General features: G+C 34.5%; 1 protein-coding gene across 7 annotated transcripts in view; it reads right to left on the bottom strand.

Moving 5' to 3' along the window:
• Positions 1-4527: 4527 nt before the first annotated feature.
• LOC144364048 (uncharacterized) overlaps positions 4528-25566 on the bottom strand; it is a 43431-nt gene continuing 22392 nt past the window's right edge. For 6 of the 7 annotated variants that reach the window (XM_078014348.2, XM_078014346.2, XM_078014347.2 and 3 more), the window contains exon 2: positions 4528-10578. In XM_078014348.2, the coding sequence (XP_077870474.1) occupies positions 9115-10548 (1434 nt within the window). In that variant the 5' untranslated portion in view covers positions 10549-10578 and the 3' untranslated portion in view covers positions 4528-9114. Of the gene's footprint in view, positions 10579-23575; positions 23634-25566 lie in introns of those variants that run through there. The other variant, XM_078014351.2, reaches the window with a different exon arrangement.

Below are 25566 nucleotides of genomic sequence, written 5' to 3'. Positions count from 1 at the left end.
TATTTGTGCCAGCACACTGCTCAACAACATCATCACAGCGGGATCTTCCTGAGTTTAAAACAGCACACTGCTCAACAACATCATCACAGCGGGACCTTCCTGAGTTTAAAAGCTGTTTTTCCAATTTCTCTTTCACTTTTCTTACTATAACAAATCTTTCAATGCAAAACTTCAGTCTGTGCTGAAGGGAGCATGCATCCTTCAGCTCATTATTCTACTCGAACCATGTGGGAATTAAATGTTCGTTTTTGTAATCATTATCATAAAATGAACTAGTGTTGAGTTTCCAAACAATTATCGCCCACTACATATACATTGTTACCACAGACTGATCAAATACTTATGGTTCCTAGTAAAAGAATATTTAAGCCTACTATGAATGACTGTTGGGTTAAGTCTCTTCCAAGTAAAGCCTTTTCCATCTGTGAATATCATCTTCCCAATATAGTTTAATAAATTCCTGCATAATAAGTTTTGCTCAAGGCAGAAAGACACCCAGCAAAGAATCCACAGATTCAAGTTCTCCTACCTCATATCTTGATATCTCAAGGCAGAAAGACACCCAGCAAAGAATCCACAGATTCAAGTTCTCCTACCTCACATCTTGATATCTCAAGGCAGAAAGACACCCAGCAAAGAATCCACAGATTCAAGTTCTCCTACCTCACATCTTGATATCTCAAGGCAGAAAGACACCCAGCAAAGAATCCACAGATTCAAGTTCTTCTACCTCATATCTTGATATCTCAAGGCAGAAAGACACCCAGCAAAGAATCCACAGATTCAAGTTCTCCTACCTCATATCTTGATATCTCAAGGCAGAAAGACACCCAGCAAAGAATCCACAGATTCAAGTTCTCCTACCTCATATCTTGATATCTCAAGGCAGAAAGACACCCAGCAAAGAATCCACAGATTCAAGTTCTCCTACCTCATATCTTGATATCTCAAGGCAGAAAGACACCCAGCAAAGAATCCACAGATTCAAGTTCTCCTACCTCATATCTTGATATCTCAAGGCAGAAAGACGCCCAGCAAAGAATCCACAGATTCAAGTTCTTCTACCTCATATCTTGATATCTCAAGGCAGAAAGACACCCAGCAAAGAATCCACAGATTCAAGTTCTCCTACCTCATATCTTGATATCTCAAGGCAGAAAGACACCCAGCAAAGAATCCACAGATTCAAGTTCTCCTACCTCATATCTTGATATCTCAAGGCAGAAAGACACCCAGCAAAGAATCCACAGATTCAAGTTCTCCTACCTCATATCTTGATATCTCAAGGCAGAAAGACACCCAGCAAAGAATCCACAGATTCAAGTTCTCCTACCTCATATCTTGATATCCTTCTTAAATTTAACTCTAATTTAACCCTTTTCTATTTGACTGTATGACAAAAGATCACTTTGATTTTACCATCCCCATCTTTGTAGTAATATCCCTCTTCTCCTTGTATGGTGTATACATCTCCCAGCATGTTTGAAATGCTCAGGCTTGCATTGCCTATGGTGATTTTGCAACACATCATTTTTTCTATGTGCAAGGTTACTTAATGAATTGACTACTCAGATTGATATATGGCGGGTACAGAAGGGCAGGAAATGGCCACTCTTTTGAAAATACCTGAAATCACTTCTTAAACTTGAGGAGGTTCATATATAATAATTTGTAATTAATTGATGTGAAAACTCTGGGACTGATCATTTTCTCTCATGTACCACTCATGTACTACTGTACACATTTGTCTATGTTTGTGTTTAACTGTGTCTTGTCCCATGTATATTTTCATTGTTATGTCTGTTATATTTTGTTGAAATCCTGATTTTAGATTAATGGATGGATAACATCAGTGCTTCTCATCTTACACCATGGAGAGCTGAGAAGCCTTGTTGATTGTAACATTGTTACATCTCAGTATCCTTTCCCAGTGAAAAGTTAACTGCTTTCAGTTCCTTCTGATTAATTTGTCTCAGGTGTGGGTTTCATGTACAAGATTTAGTGCTACTATAACATCATTTGGTTTGATATGCAGACATTGAATTGCACCTGAACGTAATAATGAAAGAAGATCTGAGGAGACAAATCTATCAACTCCCCTGATACCTTTAGGATCAGGGAAGAATAGAAAATAGGATCAAACCCTGTGTACATAATGACTGCATGTGTCTTTGTCTATCAAGACTGCAACTTCATTAGTAATGATCCATTCATGACTTTTGTTGTCAAAGGAGAACAGAACGCTGACAATCTTTCTTACTGGATTTACTCGTCTGGTATACATTGAACTTTTGTCATGAATTCGCTGGAATTTGTAGAGAAGCTATTTGTGGGCAATCCTTGCTGGATTGACTTACCTTGTGTACATTTGACTTGCATCCTGAATTCACTGTTGGGATGGAAGCCATACATATTGGTTGTTCAATGGAAACTAAATCGGATACAACCCACACATTGCTGCTTATGTTTTGCTTCGGATTCTTTTGACCAATAAAACCAGTGCCAACAAGCAGTAGTTATGCGAAGGACAGACAGAAGTTATAAAAGAAAGAATAATTCAGTCTGTCTGCTTGTGAAAGGATGCTTCTGCTTTTGGAAAGAATAATTCCTAAATGTAAAGCATGACATTCAAGCAAAGTTAATATAAAATTCCTTACAAAAGTCTTCTGGTTCACTATTGTAGCTTAAGGACCACAAAGGTTCTGCCATGTGCCACAACCTCAGTTCGTGCACCAATACTCAGGAATTTGCCGAGTAAATTAGCACAGTGGTTGCAAACTGATATGTAAAGTACCCATATATCCACAAACTAGTTGCAAACATGACTTGAGTTACACCATATGAATATGTCAGCAGTATCTACCATATTTATGTATGGCCTTACTCTGAAATTTATGCATTTAAATGGATATAAATTTATATAGAAACATGCAGTTTTGATAATTATATACACACTAGTCTAGCTGTTAATTTCTTCACAGAGTTCACTTTCAAGATTCAGTCAAGTCAATTTGCACACAATATATAGAAAAGTTAAAGCAGCTGTATAAATGTGCATTTAATGACAAGAGATGTAACTACCTTAACATCCCCTGCTTTAAAGTGCAGTTGGTGTCTTAATATTCATGATGCACAAAAGATCTTTTACATATTTAGCATTGATACAAATTGATCAACTTACTTACCATTATGATTTGTATGTATTCACAAAGCCATGGTAACACTTGTGTAGTGCGTCTAAATAACAAGCAATTCAGACCACCGAGACAGACATTTTATAATGGCCGAATCACAATGTAAGGCATAACCAAATTACAGTCCCTATGCACATTCAAATATGAACCAGAAGATTTTTTTGGTTCATGATACGTTTGACTATAGCGTCAAACAAAATCTAAAAGTCCGAAAGCATGTAGGCCACATGTGCCAATTAGAAGTGCACAAGTGGTGGTGTTTTTTCCACAAGGATTTTGCACCTACACGGTATAGTAGTACATACACTACTACAATGAAACAATTGGAAAAAGAAAACACTTGAAAATACTGATACCCACATGCAGAGTATGTCAAGCCCACATCCTGCAACCAAGTGTGGTCAAATTCCACAAACTAAAACATTATTTTATGGTAAATACAGCACAAAAATAGTCCCCATGCAAAAAAAGCCTTGTCGTTTTAAAGTCACTCTTGCCTGTCAGCAAAGGGCATAAAGAAAGATAAAACTAAGTACATAATTTATACATTGATTTACAAACATAATTATTCAATGGTATAGTGGTGGTCCCCATCCCCTTCCTCCCAAGGTAAAAGTAACAGAATAGAAGTGGCCACCAATTGAAATAGTTACACAACAAAGAACAAAAAACAGTTACAGTGTTTCAGCCATCCCAAAATTACAGGGCGACTATCAAAACACTGATCTCTGGCATTGATTGAGAGTGTGACTGTCTGCAATGTTCATAAATACAGCACAGAATAAAACAATTTCAGTCCATCTTTCATGTTCTCTGCCCCCCGCCACTTTCGCCCGAAAACAAAAAAAATCATAAAACAATTGACAAACCCAGCCCATGGGAGGTCTACATCAGCCACGTCAATAGGAGCCCCCCCCCCCCCCACCAGATCCGCCAGTAAGAATAGTACTTGTAAGCAAACTGGTTAGGAATAGACAAGGACATGAATAGAAACAAAATGGCCACCAGGCGACCATTTTAGTTCAAATCTTGAAAAAATATAACATGTGCTGTAACCCAATTTGCATAATGATACAAAGTTTAAATGAAATCATCCTGTTAGTCCCAGAGGAACAGTCCTGATCACACTTAACTATCAGAATTTAGTCATTTTGAGGACCAAAATGGCTGCCATTCAGTCTTTCTTTCACCAAAAGTAATGACAACTAAAGTTCATATAAAAGTGATAGGTCAAAACATGACAGAAAAATAGCTCTGGATGCACACACACCAAATTAATAGTCCCCAATTTTGGACTCCAAAGTGGGAACTAAAAATCTAAACACGCAATGAATTTGTGTAGGTAAAGTTTATTCTCAATAATGAAATATTATTTGGTCAGTACAAAAATAATGGGATAAATACAATAAACTCTAGATTTCTTCTTCCAAAATAATACATAATTTATAGAGGAAATAAATTAGTTTACACTTAATTATGTACAGTGTTAATACTGAAGTTATTATTCCCTAATGGAAAATGGAATCATAGGCTGAAAAAAATATTTTTTTTTTGCCTCAAATCATAAATTACATACATGTTGAAACCTATTTGTGTTTCATTATTAAATGATAGTTATATATAATAGCTTGTATAACAATATTCATACATTTAAATTACATGTACAGTAAGGGGTCAACCATTATCAACTATGGGAGTGGGAAAAACTGAAAATCATTTGTTTTTTTCAATGAAATGTTTTTTTTACAAAATGTTGCAGATTTACCCCTTCAAAACACCACTCCACCTCCAGTTTCTATTGGTCAAACACCCAAAACTATAAGTTTTGCAGACCTATTCGCTTGATGGCTGCAACTGCATGTAAATCACTGCATGGCTATATATTGTAGACCACTTAACTTTCAGAATGTAATGATTATATGGCTTCAGAGGTATATGACATATATATATGATGACGTATATGAAGACAAAAATTTAAAAAACTGCGCTCAGAAATCTATTTTTTAGTGAAAATTTGTCTCACAAAATTAAAGCAGTATACAGTAATCCAAGAAAATATCGTATTCAAATACAAATTTTTTTAATTTTTTTGTTTTGACAAGTTCCAAGCAAATATTTTTTTATTTTGTAACAATATTTTGCAATGATTCAGTCAAAAACAAACTGTAAAATAAATATTTTTGTCTTCCTTTTACACATAATATATGTAATAATACACCAAATAGCTGTTGCCAGACAGATAATGATTGATATGTTTTACAATATAGATAGCCAAAGTCTGGAAATCAAACTGCAACAAATCTTGTTCATAATAAGAATATATTTAGTACACAATTGACAGGTACATAAATCTCACAAATAATGTTCCTGGGTAGTACACAAAATCATGGCCGTTTGTTTCAGTGCATATATTATTAGTATTCTAATTTCCATTTTATACAGGCATTTTAATTTACAACACAATTCTGGGTACATTGTGTTAGCAACAAGCATTTGTCTGCATAATATAAACATGTATTGACACAATATTCCTATTCTTGGCAACTAGAACTTGCAATTATTACATTTTTCTTTTTTAATTTTGAAAAATGAAATAATTTAAAACAAATCATTTTCATCTTGGCATAACATAACACAAAATAAAATAGCATTGTCTCTGGTTAACTTTTAAAATACAAAATTTGACAAAAAATATTTTAATCAGAACTCTAAGAAACACATTCTTACATCAACATGTTTAGTTTTTCCATGAAATATTCAAAGCAGAAATTAAGTTATGAATAGGTATCTTATTGTGTATGCATATTACATACTTCCTTCTGTATTGTCTATATTTTTAACTCTAGAACGAATACATTTCATGTTTTAAGTGATCTGTTCAGACTGGATTTTCAAATAAACACCCTTGTGATATTAATAGATTATCCAGCACTTATGCATATAGTTATGAATATATCTGTAATCGCTTTATGAATATTCATATTTTGAATCACCTTATGAATATTCATATTTGTAATCACCTTCTGTTACACAATATAGAAGTGCAAGAAATTTAAATTGCATGCAATCTAGATGTAATTCTGAATAACAAGTTAATGACAATGGTTTTAAGCTAAAATGACAGTGTGCCAATGGCAAGTAATATTTAAATGATCCAGCATAAAATGCAATTTGAGTTTATATGCAAGTCTCAGACAAATATACCGGTAGTATCATTGAATGCAATCTTATTTTCTGTTGCTAGCCTTAGTACATAGCTGTTATGTTAGATAAAATTGTTGTAATGTTTTAATTGTGGACTATATTCTTGTAAAATGACCTACAAAGTAAACTAACATACTGCTCCATAGTAACCCAACTGTACTTCAAAAATGCACACTTTGCACAATGCAAGTGTAAATGTCAATATATTTGAGGGGGGGGGGGCATTGGACTCGTATGTTTGACTTTGCTATTCCAAAAGGTCACAGTCGTAATAAACAACCCCTCCCAAATCCCAGAACTCAAATAGGGAACAAATGTGTTCTAGATAATATTTGATGAATTGACAGTTTCATGGCTCAACCAAATCGCATTGAATATTTTAGATGGTTAAAATGTCACATCACCATTTGTTGCCTGAGGTAGACAATGATGTATTGTAATTCATGTTATTAATGGCAGTCTAAATATAACATTAAAAAAGATGGTATTAGGGAAATAGTGATGTAACTCAAATAAAAACAATAGCGTAATTCTAACTGACCATAGCAGCTGGGAATTAAGTATTGATAAATTCATTGAAAATGAAATTTTACACAATACAAGAAAGGCACAAGTAAACAGCTGGCAAGTGATGTACAATTACTTTGTTATCATTAATATTCATATACACATCTTAGTTACACTGGTTGCCTGGTGTTCCGCATACTTTATTTAGCCTCCCCTCTCCAACACAAAAACAGGCATTTTAAGCATATTGAATTTGTATACGATATACATTTAAAATAAAATGCATACAAATATACAGGTCCAAAACTTGTAAACTTAGCATTCTTAAAAGTGACAATATTTTGGTTGAAAATCTGTCGATAATTATTTTAGTATTAGTCAACAGTATGATTTTTTTTTTAAAACAGAAAATAGTAAGCATAGAGCACTTTTTTTTCACCCTACGACACCGAAAAAGATATTTTAATCTCAGCCTTAGCATTAAAATGTCCTAAAACAGACAATTCATGCTCTTTTTACTCCATACATCAATTTGAACTGTGCCCATATTTCTCATTTCATTTTCTTCATCCTTGTATACATGAAATGTCACACATTAACATAAAAGAAAATTTACTTCTCATTAACATTCTACCTTTAGGCAACTGAAAAGCCCAAACTACAAAATGTTTTATTCAATTGGAATTGTGATCAAAATAGACAATTTTGTATGAACCATTTCAGGCAAGGCATCTGAACCAACGACTTTTGTAAATTTACAGCCTTTCATTCCATAATGGCATGCTATTAAATCAGCCTATAGAGGGCGCTAGAGAATATAAGCCAGGGACCTTGCCCCCCCCCCCCCCCGAATGTTTCTAGTCAAATTGTTTTGAAAATAAAGTAAGCTTAGAAAAAACTCTTGTGTGCTAAGACAAGACAATACATGAAATAAATATAATTCTGCTGTGTGAGAATCACAATTTTCAAAGCAATTTAGTCCACCAATAACCAATAAGTACATGAACTGATAGGTAAAAAATTGGCTAATTTATTTTAATTGGATGGCAATGGATGCTAACGATATTTTTCGCATGATTTTTGTTATTATGTTATTACTGTAACATAGCATATAGGATATATAATGATGTATAAAATGCTAAGTGGAGAATTATGTTAACTACACAATTACTAGTAATTTGCAGATGTCAACCGAAAAGTAATCAGGCCTGTGACTTCAAATATGGTGAAAAATTTATGGGATAATATTAAAATTAGCTAATTATTATGCAAATTAGATATTTAATATTCACAGATTCAACCGAAAAGTAATCAAATTTGAATATTATGACAATGCATCTGTGGATCATGTTCCCTTGACATATTAGGGGAACAACTAATTAATGGCTAATTATCATGCAAATTAGGTATTAATATGCACAGATTTCCACCATATTCTAACAGGTCTATTTACTAAGTTTCATTGAAAAATGTGTGGGAATTGGCACATTATTGTGCAAATGAGATCATTAATCTGCATGGTGTCAACCAAAAATTAATCAGGTCTTCGCATTGTCCCAGAATATCTATATACCAACTTTCAACAAAATTCAAACATAGGTTCTTGAGATACTGATGGAACAGACATACAGACAGGGAAATCACAAAGACTACTGTACAGAGGCATTTGTTTTCTTCTTTGGGGCAGATATATTCAATGACACAGATTTAGATAATTGTCTACAGAGGGCGCTGTGCAGTGGGAAAATAAATGAAAAAAAAAATCGCACTTATTTGGTTGCCAACGCTGATTAGAAATAATGATTTTTTTTTTAGACCAAGTAGTCACTTTCAATAAACTAGGCAATTTCTCATTGATACAAGTATTGGAGTGGGGGTAGGGGCTCATTTTCTCAGTTTGCACATTGGCAATAAATTTAATGCAACAACAGCAGGTAATCATCACCTGATAAGATTGTGCACTAAAATAAAATGTTAGTGTAATCAGTCGATCAGCTGGTGAGATATCAAAGCAGATATGTCAAGGCAAATTTACATATTTACACTCGATCTGTGGAGCTCTTTCTCTACGAGTCAACAGTATCAGAGCACAGTAAACTAGAATTTAAATCTGATGAGCTTCATCAGTTCTAATAAACTAAATATTGTCAATGCTTCAGCCTTGTACCATCATATCATGCTATGATTTGGTTTGGATGCAAGATATAGATCACATAACAAACCCACTATCAATGCTTTCACCCATACCATTATCATCATCATCTTCTCGATGCTGAAGAAGTTCTAACTCTGCTTTAATTTGTCCCAGAATTCGTCCATGGCTGACTGCCCTTCTTGGATGTTCAACAATAACAGAATCTTCAGAGACTGTATCATCAGATGTACTACCATGGCGAGGTCTGTCATTTGTGACGTAGTTCACTTCAGATTGGTACATTTGTTGAAATTTGGTTTTGCCATTTGAACTATCCATCAGAAGTCTGGCAATGTCATTTATACTTTCGCGTTTCTCATGCCCTGAAAACCTTTTCCTGAAATCTTTACCATCAGCCTCCCCAAAACTCTCTTTTACCTGAAGATCATACATTTGTGCCATGGCTCGCACATTCCTCCTGCTACTTGCAGCGTCTTGGTCAATGTTACCACTTGAGCTAGGTTTCACATCAATATTTGCAATCTCTTGCTTATGTGACACCTGATGACCAGCAAGATTGCATTCTAATGGTACTGTTCTAGTAGGAGATGTCGTTGCACTTTGCGGTGCATAATTGAGGCCGCTTAGTGTGCTGATTGTAGAAGTTACTGAACTTTTACGTACTTCCATTCTGGTTATCTGTTCTTGTGTTTTGGAGTTAGCACCAGTTTCATGATCAGCATCAACAATCAAAACATCATTGTCGGGTAAATAAACTGGTTTGTGTAAGAAGGATTCTTCAACATGTTCATTTCCTTCATTGGAATCTGTGACAATACCGTGGATATATCCAGGCAATGGGTTATCATATGGTTCAGATGCAATGCTCAAACGATCACTCCTCTCTCCATCATGTCTGGAGGAAGATCTTGAACATCTATTTCCAGAAAATGCCCAGTTACTCTCTGAGGTACTTGAAGTTGTAGATAATCCATCAATATCGTCACTATTTTCTAAAATGACAGATTCCAAAAACTCAATTGTTAATTTTTCATCATGCGATAAATCTTTCAGTAAATGGTCTTCAGTCTTTTTATTCTTTGATTTCACTTTCTTTTTTGACTTTTTCTCTGCCATGACTCCTATTACCTGCTGTCTCAAGTCAGTAATTGCCTCTTTGAGTTCTATTTGTCTGAGTTCCTGAGCTGTACTAACCGAGGGAAGCAAACTTGGTGGTGGTTGGTCACTATTTAAATTTTTCTGGTAGAAATCATGTCCGTGATGATACCAGAAGGGATGCACATCAAAGGAATTTTCTAGATGTGATGGTGGGCCATTATAAGACATCTCAGGTTCCTTCTTGGTTTTGTTACTGACAATAAAGTCTTGTGATGTTTGAAGAGTTTTGTTAAAATATTCAGGAACATCGTTAATAGATTGTATGAATTCATCAGATGATAGAAGATACATTCGAGGAATGTCCTCGGAATGGGACTGAGTACAACCCATGCTTCAGCTCATACAAATATACTGCACACTCTGAAAAACAAAAAAACAAAATTAAAAATAGGATTATGGAATCTTGAAGGACTTATCAATGGAACAAATATTCATCGGCATGTGATATTTGTTAATTTTTTCATATTTTTGTTCATCCATTAGGTACAACAAAGAACCTTTTGGTTAAATATTACATGGAACAAACCTTAAAAAAGAAACATTAACAATATACATTGTATATACAATCAATGTACAACATAATAATCAATATCACAGAAAAATAAACAATTTATGCAAATAAATCTAGTGTTTCTCTGCAATAGATGCATTCTTGAATATAACAAATGTATTTGTGACAATAATAATCAATAGTCTATGTAATTCATTTGAAGATGACTGAAGCTCTATTGCATGTGTGATAATTAAATGTTCATTGAAGTTTGTATTTTGTTAGCTTGAAAAAAGAAACATTTTTTACATATAAAATGGTAGCCAATCAAACAATTTCAACCAAGCTTTGAACAACAACAGTCTGTATAGCTTAGAAGTGCTCTAACTGATAAAAGTGTTAGGTCATTTTGGGGTCAAATGTTGCCACAATTTAGAATCTGATGGAAAAATGTCTTGATGAAGGAGTTACAAACAGTTGGCAAATTTTCATAATCAAAAGCCGTAAAATTACAAACAGTGGTTCCTGTAAAAGTGGAATCAAAATACAACAATTAAAAGTAGTACATACTACTATACTTTGCTGCTTAAATCAACAATATTTATCATGAGACACAGGTGTGAAAAAAAATGCAAATATTGCTGTTTAATCTGGTATAATATAAAATTGAGGTAATCAGTTTTGTTGGCATTGTGGGCAGAGGCTAACTGTTAGACACCAGTATTTATCACAATATTTTGTCAGCAAGGAGACAATAAAGAAATACATTTGATGATCACTCTGGTACATGATGTATGGTATGTGTAGCATTCTATGCAGGTACAGACCTTCTCCATGAAGTACAAGTTTGCTAATTTAATTTAATTTAATTTTAGTTTAGCATACTAGGAGCTTTAATTAAAAATTAAGCACTTAAAAAAAATTTAAACAATTATTACAAGGAGGCATTCTAAAATTTCAAAAGGGCAATGTATTCATGTTAGCCTGTTCAGGGAAAGCAGTGGACACCATATCTTTTTAAACATTTAATTCAAACTGCAGTCTTTTATGTAAATACAAGTGAATGTGTAATAAATCATATCATATAATTGTCAAAACCATATGGCTGTATTATTTCTAGTAAGTGTTGCGTTATTGAATAAATACATTATAATTTATATATACATTGGGTATGGAATGCCCCGGCCACCACCACAAACAAACTTGTAAACAAGACAAAACACGAACTAAAACAAGTCAGTTTCCAATTTAGCCATAACAATAAGATATAACAATAATGATATGGGTCAATGAAAAGCTTAAACGTTTAAAAAAAATCATTATCAGCCTTATTTTGTGACCAAAAATTACTACTTTTAAGCCAAAATAACCTTGAAAAGTGCTTGAACCACAAAATTATATTTCTTGAAGCTGCATCTCAAATACTACTGAGTATATATTCCATGTTTTTTTCTCCTAAGATACCCTAAACGTTCAAAAATCATTAAAAAAAAAATGCTGAGCGGCTGTACATTACATTAGAAAAAATATTTTGTTCAAATCAGATCATGCACTTCAGAGTTGATGTGACACACACACACAGATGGATGGATGGAACCAAATCCATGAGTCCCCGTCTCAGACAGTGTCCTGTGATGGGGGCTAAATTACAATGCTTTAAAACCAGCCATGTATTGGTTCATCACATTTGTTATAATGCTGTGATTGTTTAAAATCCAGTCATATGAAATTAAACAAAAATGAATATTATATATTGCCTGACAAGCAGATATTACATGTACATGAATGAATGGATGGATGGATAGATGATGTCACTAATTTTAATAAGCTACTGTGCAACAATACTGATTATAACAAATTGTATCTCACTGCATTCTTGTCCTGGCTGCTATTCCTTCAAAGTAACTGTTTTAGTCATCTGAATTAGACTGAATGTACCAGAATACATGTAGCTATTAAAGTATGCCATTTATATATTCAGGATATACTTTATATAAAGCAAATATGATTCTGAATGTGACTGTACAATGTTAATGGTAAATTACATGTACACAGTTTTAACAAGCTATATGGGTACAGAATACCCAAGCTACATCAAACACATAAATTAAAAGTCACATGGGTGTAGTACATGAAATATGCCCCACCTGACAAATTTCCAAGAGATAACCTCATTAGACAGGAAAGATACAGCATCAACAAAAAATTAATTAAAATTAAAAAAAGAGAATATAAAGATAAGCTGTGTGACAAAATGATGGCACTTAAACAAACAAATCCTAAATTATTCTGGAAACTGTTAGAGGAACTTAGAAATGTTGACAAAATAAATAGTAACAGTGACAACATTAATGTAAACGATTGGTTAGATCACTTTAAAAGTCTAAACAGTGAATCTAATGTTGATGAGAGTAGTTTTACCCATACAGTTAGGAATAGTGTTAGTAAACTGGAGAGGGAGAATGTAAATAAAATTAATCTTGATTATGAAATCTCAAGTGATGAAGTAAAAAAGCATATTAAATTACTTAAATTAGGTAAAACCTCAGGTAATGACATGATTTCAAATGAAATGTTAAAACATGGTGCACCATATCTCATTAATTCAATTGCCAAATTATTTTGTTTAGTTTTAAAGTCAGGCAAATTTCCTGCATTATGGAACTGCAGTTTAATTATCCCTATTTTTAAATCAGGAGGACCCAGCGGATTGCAATAATTATAGAGGCATTGCCATCTCCAGCTGTTTATCCAAACTTTATACCATGATATTAAACAGCAGGTTAACTAGCTATCTGCATGAAAACAATCAAAACAGAGATAACCAGTTTGGCTTTAAGAAAAATCATAGGACAACGGATAACATTTATATTTTGAGATCCTTGATTACAAAATATGTAAACAACAAACGTAAAAAAACAGAAAACTATTTATTTTCATGCTTTATTGACTTCTCCAAAGCCTTTGACTCGGTTTGGCGTGAGGGCTTTAATAATACTATATAAACTTCTGCATTTAGGCATTGGGGGGAACTTCTATAATTCAATTAAGTCAATCTATAAAAATACACACTATGGCATAAAAATGAATAGGGGAATTACACCATACTTTGATTCTAATAGAGGTGTGAAGCAAGGCTGCAACTTAAGTCCCCAGTTGTTTAATATTTATGTCAATGGTATTTGTGATGTTGTTAACAATTTTGACCCAGTGGACCTGAATGGTGTGAAATTTAACTGTATTTTATATGCAGATGATCTTCTGTTAATATCTACTAGTCATGATGGTCTACAGAAGGGCATTGATGCCATTCAAAATTACTACCAGAAATGGAAATTAAAGGTTAACATAAACAAATCTAAAACAAGCCGGTAGGCTGGTTGGCGATCCGCTCCGCTCAAAAACAAGCAACATGTTTTTTGGCTGTTTCCATGGTGACATAAACGTGAAGCTGACGTCGGTTTATAACTAATACGAAGTTCGCAAACACCATTCAGTCTTTAGAAGTCACTTAGTTTAGTACTAGGACCACAGTTACTCTCTCCTAGTAGAGTGACTGTGCTAGGACGTATTCTGCTGTTACATTTATTATTTCCAACCGTTTTGCAATCGTATTTTTTAGAATGAAGCGTTTCCCGGAAATGCTGGAAAGCGAAATAATGAAATAACGAAATGGTAAATATTTACCTAAATTGCAGTGTGTTGACCTTCATAACAATATACTTCATAATGCAAAACACTAGTCACAGTGAGTAATTTAAATATACGACTCCTAATCGAAAAATATGACCACAGTCCAGAATTTCAGACGGATATTAAGCAACCTAAGAGCATATCAGAAGCATTTACTCTAAAATATAAAAAAAGAACTGCAGTCAAAAGTCAAGAATGCCAGCAAATAAAGGACAATCCTTTGTGCGCGTTATTACGGACACGCGCAAAAAACTGTACCACGCTTGTCAAATCTGGGTCAAATATACAGTACGCTACTATCTTGCCACAGATTGTTTAGTAGTGGAGTGTTCGGTGACCATTGAATTAGCCTGTGATTCATATTTTATGTGTATTAATTTATTCATCAATTTTCGTGACTGACAGTACTGCCCAAATTTTAGTCAAAAAACGCAACTGGTGAAACAGAAGAGCATCGCCAGGCGATGGACGCAGGGCTCTTTGGCAACGACCGCATAGAGGTCAAAATACGCGTTCTATTTTTACGCGTTAAATTTGGCTCTTCCCTTTCGCCCCTCCGGAATGTTCTACTTTTGCAGCCTAATAGCAGGTTTTTCGAAAAACGTCTAAAAAACACAAGAATTAGTAGAAATGTTCCTGTTTTGGGCGGATTATTGATAGAGAATAATGTCTTTATTACAAAAATGATGAAAAACCGTGAGTTGTTGCCTTAGTTATTTTTTTATTGGCGAAAAACTGCGAACTCGGCAAATTTGGTTGCACAACTTCCCTTTATCATATACACCCAGCGACACCGATGCCAGCTGACTGTGTACAAAACTGGTAGGAGGTAATACATTTGGGGCGAAAGTATTCAAAAATCAGTTTTTGGATGTTGCAATGGCAGTGGTGGGCCAGGATTTTTTTCCAATTAGTGACGGCACGACCTACCTGTGAAGTATGAACAAAACCAGCCGAGCCGTTGCTGGTGAAAAGTTACCCCAACTTTGGGGTCAAATTTCTCGGTAATGAAAACAGATATCAAAAATTCAAATGGTAACTTTGTGCCCACACTCAAGCTGAGTAGAATGAGCTATGTTTGAAGTATTTTATCCCAAATTTGTAGGAGGAGATACATTTGGCGCGAAGCTATCCAAAAATAAGTTTTTTGGCTGTTGCTATGGCAACGGTGGGCCAAAAAAATTTTCCAGATTTTTCCTTATAACTAGGGTTAAGGTGTGACCTACCTGCCAAGTTTGAACGAAATCGGCCAAGCCAAAAAAATCACAGAAGAAATAATACGTGAACACTGGAAACACTGGAAATGTACACACACAGACACACACACACACACACAAAACGACAAAAGTGATTATAAGGGCAATCCTAGCGGAGCGGATCGCCAATTATAGTTTTCAACAGCACTGGTAAAAACCTTGAAGACAAATTTCAATTCTATATTAATGGAACACAACTTGAATGTGTGAATTTTTATAACTACCTTGGCATTACTTTCCAATCAAATGGGAAATTTAGTGCAGCCACAGCAAGGTTATATGAAAAAGCTCACAAAGCATCATTTAAAATGTATAAAATGCTTTGGGATTCAAATGAATGTCATTCAGTGAGTCTAGCCTGTAAACTGTTTGATTCTGTTATTAAACCAGTTATTCTTTATGGGTCAGAGGTTTGGGGTAGTTTTCTGACTAATCTATTTAGTGGAACTGGCAATAGCAAATCAGAGATTGATAATACTGTTTTTGTATCAAAGCTATTCTCTGACAAAATATTACCAGAAAAACTTCATATAAAGTTTTGTAAGAGAGTTTTGGGAGTACATAGGAAGGCATCGAATATTGCTTGTAGAGGTGAACTAGGTCGTTTCCCACTTGTGATTGATGTTTGTACTACTGTTATAAAATTTTATCAAAGGTTGTCATGTAAGAAAACAAACAACATAATTATCGAAGCTGCTTTTAAAGAAAGTAGTGGGTTTAAATACGATCCCTGGTATAAATTTGTCCAAAAACTTCTACAAATTACAAATATGACAAATATGACAAACACGGATACTAATCAGGCAAATTTTTGCAATCTGTTTAAAGAAAGGTTAAACCAAATTTACTCAACAAATGTGGAAAGTTAGTTGAACAAAACTGGTCATAATAAACTAAGTACTTATAAAACATTCAAAAATAATTATAAATTTGAAAAATACTTGGATGATATAAAAAACAAAAAACACAGAGTAGTATTAACCAAATTTCGTATTTCAGCCCACTTCTTGCCAATTGAAATAGGTCGTCACAGGGGAATAAATAAAAGTGACAGGGTATATAACAAATGTGACTCTAAGGATGTGGGTGATGAGAAACATTACTTTTTTCATTGTGACAGTTTTTCTGAACACAGAAAAAAATTCCTCTATACATTGTTCAAATACTCACCTGACTATCAAACATTACCAAATGGAGAATTGTTTATTAATGTTTTCTCTAGTGTAGACAAATATATTTGTAGTATTTTAGCTAATTTTGTTTTTCAGATTTTAAAATTATTTTAGATTAGTTGTGATACTGTATGTTTCTTACGTTGGACTTTACTCAAGCATTGTTTTTGTGTACGTTCCAAATAAAATATCCTATCCTATCCTTTTAAACTGTTTTATCCAGTCACATGGGTGTAGTACATAAAATATGCCCCACCTCACATATTTTAAACTGTTTTATCCAGTCACATGAGTGTAGTACATGAAATATGCCCCACCTCACATATTTTAAACTGTTTTATCCAGTCACATGGGTGCAGTACATGAAATATGCCCCACCTCACATATTTTAAACTGTTTTATCCATGGGTGTAGTACATGAAATATGCCCCACCTCACATATTTTAAACTGTTTTATCCATGGGTGTAGTACATGAAATATGCCCCACCTCACATATTTTAAACTGTTTTATCCAGTCACATGGGCGTAGTACATGAAATATGCCCCACCTCACATATTTTAAACTGTTTTATCCAGTCACATGGGTGTAGTACATGAAATATGCCCCACCTCACATATTTTAAACTGTTTTATCCAGTCACATGGGTGTAGTACATGAAATATGCCCCACCTCACATATTTTAAACTGTTTTATCCAGTCACATGGGTGTAGTACATGAAATATGCCCCACCTCACATATTTTAAACTGTTTTATCCAGTCACATGGGTGTAGTACATGAAATATGCCCCACCTCACATATTTTAAACTGTTTTATCCAGTCACATGGGTGTAGTACATGAAATATGCCCAACCTCACATATTTTAAACTGTTTTATCCAGTCACATGGGTGTAGTACATGAAATATGCCCCACCTCACATATTTTAAACTGTTTTATCCAGTCACATAGGTGTAGTACATGAAATATGCCCCACCTCACCCATTTTAAACTGTTTTATCCAGTCACATGGGTGTAGTACACAAAATATGCCCTACCTCACATATTCTAAACTGTTTTATCCAGTCACATGGGTGTAGTACATGAAATATGCCCCACCTCACCTATTTTAAACTGTTTTATCCAGTCACATGGGTGTAGTACATGAAATATGCCCCACCTCACATATTTTAAACTGTTTTATCCAGTCACATGGGTGTAGTACATGAAATATGCCCCACCTCACATATTTTAAACTGTTTTATCCAGTCACATGGGTGTAGTACATGAAATATGCCCCACCTCACATATTTTAAACTGTTTTATCCAGTCACATGGGTGTAGTACACGAAATATGCCCTACCTCACATATTCTAAACTGTTTTATCCAGTCACATGGGTGTAGTACATGAAATATGCCCCACCTCACCTATTTTAAACTGTTTTATCCAGTCACATGGGTGTAGTACATGAAATATGCCCCACCTCACATATTTTAAACTGTTTTATCCAGTCACATGGGTGTAGTACATGAAATATGCCCCACCTCACATATTTTAAACTGTTTTATCCAGTCACATGGGTGTAGTACATGAAATATGCCCCACCTCACATATTTTAAACTGTTTTATCCAGTCACATGGGTGTAGTACACGAAATATGCCCCACCTCACATATTTTAAACTGTTTTATCCAGTCACATGGGTGTAGTACACGAAATATGCCCTACCTCACATATTTTAAACTGTTTTATCCAGTCACATGGGTGTAGTACATGAAATATGCCCCACCTCACATATTTTAAACTGTTTTATCCAGTCACATGGGTGTAGTACATGAAATATGCCCCACCTCACATATTTTAAACTGTTTTATCCAGTCACATGGGTGTAGTACATGAAATATGCCCCACCTCACCTATTTTAAACTGTTTTATCCAGTCACATGGGTGTAGTACATGAAATATGCCCTACCTCACATATTTTAAACTGTTTTATCCAGTCACATGGGTGTAGTACATAAAATATGCCACACCTCACATATTTTAAACTGTTTTATCCAGTCACAGGGGTGTAGTACATGAAATATGCCCCACCTCACATATTCTAAACTGTTTTATCCAGTCACATGGGTGTAGTACATGAAATATGCCCCACCTCACCTATTTTAAACTGTTTTATCCAGTCACATGGGTGTAGTACATACATGAAATATGCCCTATCTCACAAATATTTTACACTCATGGGTGTTGCATGTGGAATGCTCCACCTCCTCACATGCATTTTAACCTAGCTGTCACATCAGTTTAGTAAATGAAATTTTCCACCTCGCACACACATATAAATTGTACTGTTTAACAAATCATAAAAGGTATAGTACATAGGAATATTGTTCCACATCACACACACATTTTAACCTTTCACATGAGTGGAGTAAAGCCCTACATTTTACACTGTTTCAACTAGTCATATATTTGCAAAATAATTAGTATATTGTAAACAATATAAAGGGAGAGAGATTTTAGACAGTGGGGTAATGTATGCAAGAACAAAATTTACTGGTATGGTTTTCAATTAAGACTACTTGAGTTTCATTCATTTCACTTGTCCATGCATGCAAAATAAATTCCTACATTGACCTGCATAATAAAAATAGATCTAAGTGGATATAGTTACTGTTAAATTGAGATATACAACAGTATCATATTTTAACCTTTAGTGCACCATAATTTTTTTTGTCAAAATTTTTGTGTGCAACATTTTACCTTTTTTATGTATTCAAAGTCTATAGGAAAAAAAATAGTAAAAAAAAATAGGTGTTTTTTTTATTTTGTAAAAGGAACAAAAGTTACCTTTGGTGCTCAAATGGTCAAAGTATATGTACACATGAAAGAGTTCAGCTGAGATTACTGTTCAGTTTAGACAGGGATCAGACTATAAAATATAATCAGTTATAAAACCCATGTGGCTGCTAGATTTTTTACCCTAATTAAACACTATTACCGGTATATTTGATGTGCTTGATGTTACAAAAAAACAATCACATTATGTAGATACATGTATGTACTTACAATTTTGGCACTCCTGAAAGACAATACAATAAGACCAGAGTAACATTGTCTTTAGACTACAACTTCTAAGCAAATGAATGGAATTTTTGAACGGTAAACCTTTTAAGTATAGGAATGGCATGCAAGAATACTTGTAATCACTGAGCTGTAACCGATGAAGAATGCCTATAATGCATGTCCTTCACCCTTTATAAAAAACTGAATGTTACAGCCACAAAACCACATGAAAGACTGGTAAACAGTCATTTGGTAATTTTAATACACTAGTTAGCTACAAGTATGTTTGCATGAATAGTGCGTGTAGAAATAGGGAGGGCATGTCAAATCAAACCTGAAGTTGACATTTAACAACTTATTTCCACTGTATATTAGACACTATAAAGTATCAGATTTTACACATGTATGCTGAGATTCTACTTGACTTACATTTACGTTTAACGTTAACGTTCAGATCAACAGAATTACAATTGTCAGACCTCAATATTAGTTCTGCTCAAAACACCTAGGTATTTATCAAATAATTTTGTACAGAAAATCAATATCATGAAAAACCAGAATAGAACTACTGGAAATATTCATTGCAAATATTGTATTTGTAAAGTACAGTTGAACTTGATGTCAAGTTCATGGATACACCATCTTACATTGTTGAATGGTACAATTCTTTGGCTATCACACCCTTGGGCCATCAGGATACTTTGGACTAACGGATACAGTGAAGACAATCAGAAGAATGTTTATAATGCGGCACACCAAGCATACTTATGCAATACATTTAAAATCCCTAACCCTCTACTTGAATGACAGTGATTCAGATGGCTGGTAGTTTTTGAAAAATGTCCTAATTTTGTTCAATCATTTTGAACAAAAGACTTTAGCGTTTTCTGTTAAATTCTGTTTTACACCCAAAATATGGTAAATAATTAGACATATTCAATGATTCTGGCTGTCATTTTGGACAAAATGTTCCAATTTTAAAACAGCTGAACCCCTATTGGAGATAAATTTATTTTATTTGGGATGTAAATGTCAATTACCCGAAAAAATCCTGATTGGTGATAGATACAATTTTCTAATTGCTGAGACTAGTCTTTATGTTATTGTCATTCATCACCAAACAGACGACTATACGGAGATTTTGATTGCTATAAATACAAACATAGCATGATTGTAAAAACACTATGGTACAAAGACTAGCAGCTTGTTATGTTCTACATGATTTTATAATAAAAACGAGTATAATGAAAGAGCATCTGGAGAGTATTTTTTCTGGGCTTTGTCATATGGAATCAACAGGTGGTTGCAACATCGGGGCATTATTATAATAATGAAAAACCACTTGCACTTTGACATAGAAATCAGTTTTACCCTTTCACCATGGGGAAATAGAAACACATGACATGTCAGAAATCAGTGAGAAAACACAGAAAGGTCTGGAATGGCAAGTCTATACATTAATCATGGTTCTGACTCGGATAATTCGACTTATTTGTGGAATGTTACACCTATGGGAAAGCTGATGACAGCATGTATAGCAAACAACTTTACATAACTTATGATTCGTGTTATAAAATATTTCTGAAAAAAATTAGAAACAAATAATATTATACTAAATAAATTCAAAAGCTACTTGAGAGCTAGTAAGATTTGCGCAGAAGAAGGAATAGACTGAGTCTCAATCAATAGTTTTCACTGCGGCCATTTGTTATTTTATTTGTGAGAAATTAATGTTTTTGACTGAAGGAGCATGCTGGAAACAAATTATAAATACTATGACATCTTTATTTTATGTAGTTTTAAGCAAGATAAACAAAGCCTACTGATCATTCATATTTGTAATTAATATTGCTATCAAACTAATTCCCTTATTTTTAACATCACATTATTATTTTAGGTGAATTACTTAAGAAATTAATATCTAAAGTATTTTTTATAATCGATAAATTGTACTTCAGCAGAAGCAGCAAGGCAGGCTCATAAAGACTAAATTTTTAAGATCAAGTCATAGCTGCATGTAAAAACATAGTTTAACTCTGGTGACCCTGCTCTTTGTTATATAATATTTCCTTTATCATAGTTTGATTCAATATGAATATGTAATGTCATAATTAATTTTCAATACAAATTTTGGGGTTGAACCAACAATCTACCAAAAGTCCTTGATAGATGTTAATATCTTACAAAAATATTGGTGCCTAATTTGTTTAACTATTTTAAGGACATAATTTTCAGGACGAAAAATTGTAGTTGTATGCATTGTTTTATTTATTCATAGCACATATTGGGGAGAGAATATTTCTTTACAAAGGAATTATTATTCTAGTCTGTGAGGGGGTATAATTCACATCCCATATTAGGAGCAGATAATCTGTTCAGACGGGAATGGGGGGAGGGGTAATAATTCATAATTAATTAGGAGCAGTATAACTACACATATTGGGGACATAAAATTAGCATAGTGTAGAAACATTCATTTCAGGGTTTTGAGCTGTCCATGCTTTTCAGAGTGTTTAAATTTTGCAGATTGTCTATAAAATAAAACAAAGGGTAACACCACATGAAGCAGTCAATGTCTTGTTGATTTCAGACATGTGCAGCCTACAACAGAACAGATATTTCCTGCACGTCTACCAGTATTACACAACATGCATCTTTTAGTTTAATTGCTAAGGAAATAATGTGTTTCCAGACAGTCTAGAAAGTTATACAAAAAGTATCATCTTTCAGAAAACATAACTGTTTGCCATACGATCAAAAGAAAAATGTCCATATAACACTGTTTTTGCCGTACCAATCAATCCGTGGTTCATCTAAAAAATTAATTGCGTTAATTGCGTAAAACAAGGGGTAAACGCGAAATAGCTGTGACAGCAAAATAGGTAATTTCGTTCACAGCTGATTTACATTTATTTTTGACGATTTTTCTTTTCAGAATCATAACAGTCAGCAAGTCTATAAAATGTATATTAAAGCAGAAACGGTAGTTCTCTTTTTGAAATATGTCGTGGCCCTAAAAACGGCCGGCAGTTTGGTTTGTGTTTTCTTAGAAACAATTCAAACAACTCGTATAAAGAGAGCCGCGAAGCAAGTCAAAGATGATTGCCAGACTGTAAACAAAAGCATCGTGCACCATCGCACCCCATTTTTTTTTGTCTCTTTATTGTGATTAGACATGAATGAAAAGTGCCAAGCTGACAAACTGCGAAATCCGTGGATTAAATGACCAAATTGTGTGGGACGATAGTGGTGAACTTCAGCTGTAGGGATTTTGTTCGACGGCTACAGTGACAGTGACTTGGACTTTGAGAGTTTAGAGTTTAACGAATGTACAAATAAAGATCTGAGAAGTTTTTTTCAAACAGCTATGAATTTTTATAATTTTTACTGTGTAAATTTGTAAATTATTATTGATCTTGTATAACAGTAATTTATCGAGACTGGAAATCATTTTACGCAGTTTAACCCCTGACATTTTAGTTTGAGTTTTGAGTTCACACGTATTGGGAGTGTTTGTCGGCAGGAAATCCTAATTCAAATGATTCCTCACTGTCGATTTTTATTATTTCTGGTTTATTTGTCACATTATAAGCAATAAATTATTTTTGTTTTACTTCTAATGTTGCATATTGTTCATTTATTTGCCGTTTCATTTCCTGTCGCAGTTCGACAATTTGTCAATTTTCGTGAATTTTCTTACCTGGATAAATACGGTAACACCGACGACGACATCGACGACAACAGACATTTTCCCCCTTAATATACCTTCTTCTTTCATCTTTGATGATAAGGATAGGGTAATGAGTGAAAAGTCACAGATTTTTAAATAATCTATTTTAATAAAGAATTTTCTAATAATCAATATGAGGAAGCTATTCTCAGAGAGTACTGCATGTGATAGGGCAACGTAATTTAAACCTCTTGAACATTACTCAATTGTTCCAAAATTTCCTGTATAATCAATAATATGAGTGTTTCCTTTCAAAATGCCAACATACATGTGTCCCATGAAAACAAAAATCACACAGTGAATACAAACCTTCTGTAAATCAACGAAGAGGTAATTGAAATAAATTCAGATTTAAGTAGAAAAGACGTAAAATTTGATGGCTTTCACCTCTACAAATACTGTTATAGTGTTCACAGCAAAAGATAGAGTTCAACACAGAGTTAATTTTAACCTACTATTGATGAACACTTACCCAGTTTGGACCCATGCTAGTTTAGCTTTGAGTCAATGGGTTGATCTTGATCAAGAGTTCCATGTTTCAACTCAGACATACGACATGTTTTAACAAAGGTGTGGGTTAAAACAATGCCCTTTTGTGGCAACATACAAGTAACAGTAGATGTGAATGCAGAGTTGAACATGAACCACTATGATGTATGAATAGAATGCAGGTTAAATTAGCCCACTGATAAATTCTGTAGGGGTCCTAGGATATCACAGTGAACATTTCACTGGGGTCCTAGGATAATACAGTGAACATTTCACTGGGGTCCTAGGATATCACAGTGAACATTTCACTGGGGTCCTAGGATATCAGAGTGAACATTTCACTGGGGTCCTAGGATATCACAGTGAACATTTCACTGGGGTCCTAGGATAATACAGTGAACATTTCACTGGGGTTCTAGGATATCACAGTGAACATTTCACTGGGGTCCTAGGATATCACAGTGAACATTTCACTGGGGTCCTAGGATATCACAGTGAACATTTCACTGGGGTCCTAGGATAATACAGTGAACATTTCACTGGGGTTCTAGGATATCACAGTGAACATTTCACTGGGGTCCTAGGTAATCACAGTGAACATTTCACTGGGGTCCTAGGATATCACAGTGAACATTTCACTGGGGTCCTAGGATATCACAGTGAACATTTCACTGGGGTTCTAGGATATCACAGTGAACATTTCACTGGGGTGCTAGGATATCACAGTCAACATTCAACTGGGGTCCTAGGTTATCAGAGTGAACATTTCACTGGGGTCCTAGGATAATACAGTGAACATTTCACTGGGGTTCTAGGATATCACAGTGAACATTTCACTGGGGTCCTAGGTAATCACAGTGAACATTTCACTGGGGTCCTAGGATATCACAGTGAACATTTCACTGGGGTCCTAGGATATCACAGTGAACATTTCACTGGGGTTCTAGGATATCACAGTGAACATTTCACTGGGGTGCTAGGATATCACAGTCAACATTCAACTGGGGTCCTAGGTTATCAGAGTGAACATTTCACTGGGGTCCTAGGTAATCACAATGAACATTTCACTGGGGTCCTAGGATATCACAGTGAACATTTCACTGGGGTCCTAGGTAATCACAGTGAACATTTCACTGGGGTCCTAGGTAATCACAATGAACATTTCACTGGGGTCCTAGGATATCACAGTGAACATTTCACTGGGGTCCTAGGATATCACAGCGAACATTTTAGTGGGGTCCTAGGATAATACAGTGAACATTTCACTGGGGTCAGAGGATATCACAGTGAACATTTCACTGGGGTCGGAGGATATCACAGTGAACATTTCACTGGGGTCCTAGGATAATACCGTGAACATTTCACTGGGGTCCTAGGATATCACAGTGAACATTTCACTGGGGTGCTAGGATAAAACAGTGAACATTTCACTGGGGTCGGAGGATATCACAGTGAACATTTCACTGGGGTCG

This window comes from Saccoglossus kowalevskii, chromosome 7, assembly GCF_978046115.1.
Source record: "Saccoglossus kowalevskii chromosome 7, keSacKowa6.1, whole genome shotgun sequence".
Taxonomy (NCBI): Eukaryota; Metazoa; Hemichordata; class Enteropneusta; family Harrimaniidae; genus Saccoglossus; species Saccoglossus kowalevskii.
The sequence above is the reverse complement of the archived record's forward strand: the minus strand, read 5'-3'. Positions and strand labels throughout refer to the sequence as shown.